Below are 6,905 nucleotides of genomic sequence, written 5' to 3'. Positions count from 1 at the left end.
CAATCCAGGCCAGAGAGGGGACTCGCGGGAACACCGGACGCTGCAGGTAAGTACTGGTACCCGGCGTACAAGACGACCCCTGACTTTGTCATAGATTTTTCGGGGTTAAAAAGTCGTCTTGTACGCCTGAAAATACGGTATATATTATATAAAGATTTCTTTGTATTGGACTCAATACAGCTTTTTTTGTATTGAGTTCAATACAAAGTGGTTTGAATTTTCCGCCCGCACCGACGCTTACAGCGACGTCACCGGGAAACCCCAGAGATCGTCACTGCACACGCTGGATGAAGACTGAAGAGAGAAAACGTCTCTGGAGGAGCTGCGGGGACAAGGTAAGTGTTTTTTTCAGTTGTAATCCGATTGTCATACATTGTTGTATGACAATTGGATTGCAATGTCACGCTTGTTTATATTTTTAGCTACTCCCGCACCTGGTTCGGGGTAAACTATAGTAGCAAGTGTTCTTACCCCGAACCAGGTGCGGGCTAACCGCACAGGTGGTTAAAAAGAAAAAAAAAAGAAAAAAAGAAAAATCTGTTGGGGTCTATTGGGTTGGTTTCTATTTTTGAACTTCTCTCCCCATGCAAATTTTATTTGATCTAATCCTGAATTTAGAGCAGAGCTTTCACTTATGTAGTCTGTGCCATCCTAATGCTTGATGAGAAAATGATGTTGGAGGCATTCATTAGGGTAATTTTTTTATTCATCACTTGTAGCTTGTCAGTCAGTATGTGGTCATTCTGGGCTACTTTCCAGATTGACAGCACTGCTACCGTTACCAAAGCCCTACCACTATGAGCAGCAGTGCCTGGGAATGAGATAAAAATAAAGAAGCGTTTGGCTCGGTCATAGATTGTAAAGGAGATTTTTGTTTATCTTAAGACTGCATCACATAGTAAATGAATTTGTTTAGACTGTCAAACAGCAGGCTTTAGATGTACTTTTATATTTTAAAGGTTTAAAGTAAACTTGTACTCCATTTTATCAGTTTTAAAACCTTAAAGCATACACCAAAAAAATTCCCCTCCCACTGAGTGAGTATTCCACAGCAGCAGGTAAGCACACTGCTGCTAAACAGTGGAAATGCGGTTCTTGGTACTTCTTGCAGTCAGAAAAAATCAGGTGGTTTCTATAGGTCTTGAGTGTTCACTATAATAATGCTGAGCACAAAATAATCAGCATCAGTTTGTTTATTTTGGTGAAGATAAATGAATATTAATGCAATGTTATTTTGTAGATAATTGATAAGAGCAAGAGAGATCCAACTGAAGAAATTGAAATTCTTCTGCGCTATGGACAGCACCCCAATATCATCACATTAAAAGATGTAAGTTGGTTACACCCAAAAATTGTAGTTCAAAGCTATTTACCATAGTTGTTTTTGTTTTGTTTTTTATAAATATTATGTTACCAATCATTACTATGCCCTGAGGAGTTTTTAATGCATAGCCTGCAAATAATGGTTTTTTAAAATCTTTGCTATTGAGGACATAGCCAGGAAAGCTATTGTCTTTCCATGCTAAATTTAAATTTCAGCGTTGCAATCCTCCACTTTCAGTTTCCTCTATTCCTTTAGCTTTGCAGCACACAGCTTTTGAAACCTGAGACATCCAGATTTCATTATATCCTAGCATATCTGAAGGACCTAACTTTGGCAGGGTCCAGTTCACATGGTTGCTTCAGGAAAGCCACCAGAGGCAGGACAACTCCCCATGTTTTACAAAATAGGTTCCTCAAAATCTTTTGACAAGGTAATTCTTACTTCAGCAGCAACCTTTTCAGCAGTGCATAGTATAAATAAATGTATTTGTATAACCCAGGATTAGGTTTTTAGAGTATTTTCCTCACCCATAACTTTATATATATATATATATATATATATATATATATATATATATATATATATATATATATATATCATTAATCTTAATTAATATTCAGGTGAAAGGTGATGATATGTATATTTTTGTGTTGCAGGTGTATGATGATGGGAAATATGTATATCTAGTAACCGAACTAATGAAAGGAGGGGAACTTTTGGACAAAATACTAAGGCAGAAATTCTTCTCAGAGCGGGAGGCAAGCGCTGTATTGCACACGATAACCAAAACTGTGGAATACCTCCATTCACAATGGGTAAGATATATAGTGTGATCGTAAGTCGTAAATTAATATCTTAAGAAGCAGTGATACCTTTATTAACATTGTAATATTTTATCTAGTTTTAACTGGTGTTAAAAACATGTTCATTTTAACATGGCAACACATTCCAAATGTGTATTCTGGAAACATCCAAAAACAGACAATTTGGGATTTTATTTTATTTTTTTTTGCTGGAAATCTTTATTAATTTGTAAGATTAGACAAATAAATAAAACAATATAGATCATACATTTTTAACCTAAAGTATATAGTATATCATATAAACTTAAAATATACATTATAGTTTTATTCACAGTTCTATTCAATACATGTTCATGGTGTAGTGTGCACACTAATACACAGTGGTTATGTGGTGTATGGTATTATAACCTTAAGAAACACTTTTGTTGATTGTGGTTTTCATTTTCAGGTTGTCCACAGGGACTTAAAACCCAGTAATATTCTTTATGTAGATGAGTCTGGAAATCCCGAGTCTATTAGAATCTGCGACTTTGGTTTTGCTAAACAACTCAGGGCAGAAAATGGATTGCTTATGACTCCGTGTTACACTGCAAATTTTGTTGCTCCAGAGGTAATAAGCCCTTTTGTCATTGAAATAAATACATTTTATTCAGATGTTATTTTGAGTTCCATTGTAAATCTCTACTTTCTTTCCAGTCATGTTCTGTAGTAACACATAACATCATTATATCTAATCATAATGATAATTAGACTGTATTATGCTTTTTTTCTTTAGAGGATTTGTCAGGGATAAAATTTGGGACAATTTTTTTAAGAGACATTCCCTGAAAATAGGCCCTAATGCGATTTTCAGAGGTAAAATAAATATAAGACCCTGTCTTAGTTTCGGGGAAACACGGTAGGAGAGTAGACAAGGGGAGCAGTAAAACTTTAATGTCTGAAGTTCTGTTTTGATATACATTATACTGATGCCTTTGAAGAGATTATTTGTTTGTTAGAATTCTCCTGTTTAGCTTTTAGTAACTTTTTACTGCCAGGCTTATCTGTGTAAATACTCTTAATAAATTGTATTTTAAGTTTAAACTCTGTCTAGCAGTGATGCACAGGAAAGAAATTTCCCCACTAAAGGGACATTGTACACAAAGGGATGTAATTATTTTGCAGTTACTGTACTTCTGGAGGGGAGGGGCTGTTTAACTTTTTTTTAAAAAAAGACAAATCATAGAGAATATTTTTCTACAGTTATGTACAATCTTTCTTTATATTAGATTTCGCATGGCATGTCGGTAAATTTATCATACTTGAAGTGTAATTATGAATCGCCCTGTGTGCCCAGCCTTCAGTACCTGGAAGATGCTTAAAAATGCTTCCATTGCAGTAAACTAGAATAAAACTGTCATAGTACTATGGAAAGGTTCTCCTATTGTCTACCTTAAAACAAATTTCACTCTTAATACTAACATGTATCCAGTATGATCAATTCCTAATGGTAATCATTGCTTGTACATTTCTCTTAATCAGTTTTGTAATCCTCTTAAGAAAAGGAGACATTTATATAATAAACTTTCAAATACAGACACATGCGGCTTTTGCTTGTTTTGTAAAAAAAAAAAAAAAAAGTCTTTTGTGTGTACAGGATAGACAATGTTGTTTTTAATAAATCTGTATAGTAACATAGGACAGCCTATATCCGTCTGTTAAAATCCCAACTAGATGCAGCAATAATTCTTAATACTGTCAGTGTTTATTTTTGGGTGTTCCCAGCAGGCTTTGTGTGTTCCAACATTAATACATAATTAATACAGTGCAGTAAAATATGAAAATCCAACAGGCAGAATTGGAGCATAGTATAATGGCTTCATCTATATGTAACATTATCCTACATTATTTAGTGCCTGTGTGTGTACATGGTGATCTTACCAGTGATCATGTCCTCTGCAACGTCCTATCATAGGGTGACAATTTACCCTCAGCAGATCCCTAAACAGAAGCCACGTTACTATTCCAAGATGTGCCAAACTGCTACAAGCTGACATGGTATCATGTCATCGTATGTCATATGATGCTCGTCTGATAATAGTTTCAGGGCTAGAATAGGACGTGAATCTGATATCCAGTGTCTCCAGTGTTGTCTCATCTGTCCAAGGGACATTTTCCCGGAAACATTGTGGCACGTCAATATGCAATTCAGCAAATACCAGTCTGGCTTTGTTTTTCTTTCAACAGTGGAGTCTTCCTAGGTATTTTTCCATTGAGCTCATTTGAAAAGCATCAGATGGAACGATTAAACACAAATGGACCTTGATCTTGGATAATAACCTGTATCTCTTGTCCTTGTTTTTTTTTTTGTCTGCCATTTTCACTTTCTAGCCACTCTGGGGTTGATTATGGCCACTCCAAGGAGGTTTGGATACAGTCCCAAGGACTTTAAACCTATTACTTGCACCTGCTGGCATCTTATGGAGGTGGCCAACTCATATAGCTTTTGCTTTTAACATGCTTGTCTATAATCTTTGTGATCTCCTCCAACAACTTTAATCTCGATCTCCTGTTCGCCTTTCATGTTCCATGACTGGAAGTGCTGAAAAAGTTTGCCAAGTAAAGGTGTCTTACAGCAACAAGTTGCCTCACTAGGCCAATTATATGGCTATATAGGTATGCTAGATATTTAAGACCTGCCAGCTGAAACACTTAGAAACCATGTGGTTATGTAACAGGTAGGAACAATAATGATCTCGTTATCATTAAATGATTTTAAATCAGGTTATTACCCCTAAAATGATTTGCTATCATTTGTTTCCTGTAGTCTTAACTATTATTATTAGATTTCCCATGTTCATCATGGATGATGGTAGTGGTTCTATAATCCTAACACATTTCCCATCCTAGGGCCAACCAAAATAGGGTGCCTCCAAATATATAATATGATAAATGGGTAGAGTCACCCTAACACAAGAAGTATTGCTGGCAGAGTCATTTTTATATTTTTGAAAGCATTTTCTGCTTGTTCTACTTATGGGCCTCTATAATTGGAGGAATCTTGTGAGTGTTTTTCAGGAGTGCATATCTTATAGACAAAGTGAATAAAAAGATTTGAAAACCCTTTCATCTTGTAAGAAATTTTTGTATCCAACCATAATCCAACCCATATCTGAGATCTGAAACTAACATAACATCCAGTATAAGCTATTGTTTGTAAAAAAAAAAAAAAAAAAAAAAAAAAAAAAAAAAAAGCAGTACTGTGATCCATTGCAAATATATTCCAGCAGGCTTTTTAGTGGCTTTTTACAATCCAAGTACCATTCTGCTCCAGCCTGGTGAAAAGTAAAGTTATTAGGAGTGCCGACTGTCACTTTAAATAACTTGCTAGCAAGTTTTTAGAGGTACTATTGTTGGAAAGCCTGCTAAAGCCTACTTGTTTCTTTAAAGTGGCCATCAGCATTTCTAATAAAATCCTGTGTTTAACTAAACTGTAACTGATATTATTTTTTAAGGTTTAAATAAAGCTGCTTTTAAGGTTTGCTGAAAGGCTTTACAAAAGGATTGTAAGAAGCTTGCTGCATTCATTATTGCAATAGAAGCTGTGAACAAGGCCAAACCATTAACAATAGACCTGAAAACATGCCATGCTCATACAATAAAAGAGCAAATAAATCCTTTTAAAAATATGTTGTTAAAGGGAAATTTTCACAACTCAATTATGAGTTATAAATAAGTTTGTATTTATATTACAAGTGTTTATTATTAGGATATATTCTTGTATCTAATCAATACATATATATCTTCTATCCTATTATGATATAATGTGTAAGTTCTACTTTTAGTTTGCCAAGTCTGTGAATATCTGCTTCTTCCACAATGACATCACACCTCCAACCCACAGATTGGTCTGACCCAGAGATCTCACGGCCCCAGCACACAGACTTGTCTGCGCCAGTGACATCACACCTCCAGCATACAGATTGGTCTGACCCAGTGAAATCATGCCTCCAGCACACAGATTGGTCTGACCCAGTGACATCATGCCTCCAGCACACAGCTTGGTCTAACCCAGTGACATCACACCTCCAGCACACAGATTGGTCTGACCCGATGACATCACACCTCCCGCACACAGATTAGTCTGACTCGGTGACATCACACCTCCAGCATACAGATTGGTTGACTCAGTGACATCACACCTCCAGCACACAGATTGGTTTGACCCGGGGCATCATGCACCAGCACACAGACTGACCTGACCCAGTGGCATCATGCCCCAGCACACAGACTGGTCTGACCCAATGACATCACACCTCAAGCACACAGCTTGGTCTGATCCAGTTACATCACACGCCCAGCACGCAGCTTGGTCTGGTCCAGTGCCATCACACCCCCAGCACACAGCTTGGTCTGATCCAGTGACATAACACCCCCAGCACACAGCTTGGTCTGATCCAGTGACATCACACCCCCAGCACACAGCTTGGTCTGGTCCAGTGACATCACACACCCAGCACCCCAGCACACAGCTTGGTCTGGTCCAGTGACATCTCAACCCCAGCACACAGCTTGGTCTGGTCCAGTGACATCTCAACCCCAGCACACAGACTGGGGTTTCATCCCTCTTACCTCAGCACTCCTAGCATGCCCTGAATATTGAACACAGTCTATGTCCCCACCATTAATATTGCATACCGAGGTAAGATAACAGGCCATGAGGTTCATCACTCAGACTTAAACTTGGTTCTCTTGCAGTTTTGCACCCCCTCTCCAGAAGTAGATTTCTAATAGCTTTT

The 6,905-nt window shown here is 37.3% G+C and overlaps 1 protein-coding gene across 3 annotated transcripts in view; it reads left to right on the top strand.

Annotated features, from left to right (window-relative positions):
- The window catches only part of RPS6KA3 (ribosomal protein S6 kinase A3), a 64,034-nt gene extending 60,860 nt beyond the window's left edge, over positions 1-3,174 (top strand). For 2 of the 3 annotated variants that reach the window (XM_072428234.1, XM_072428253.1), the window contains 3 exons: positions 1,241-1,330; positions 1,981-2,139; positions 2,576-3,174. In XM_072428234.1, the coding sequence (XP_072284335.1) occupies positions 1,241-1,330; positions 1,981-2,139; positions 2,576-2,836 (510 nt within the window). In that variant the 3' untranslated portion in view covers positions 2,837-3,174. The remainder of the gene's footprint in view (positions 1-1,240; positions 1,331-1,980; positions 2,140-2,575) is intronic. The other variant, XM_072428244.1, reaches the window with a different exon arrangement.
- The last annotated feature ends 3,731 nt before the right edge of the window (positions 3,175-6,905 follow it).

Source organism: Pyxicephalus adspersus, chromosome 1, assembly GCF_032062135.1.
Source record: "Pyxicephalus adspersus chromosome 1, UCB_Pads_2.0, whole genome shotgun sequence".
In the NCBI taxonomy this organism is placed as follows: domain Eukaryota; kingdom Metazoa; phylum Chordata; class Amphibia; order Anura; family Pyxicephalidae; genus Pyxicephalus; species Pyxicephalus adspersus.
The sequence above is the reverse complement of the archived record's forward strand: the minus strand, read 5'-3'. Positions and strand labels throughout refer to the sequence as shown.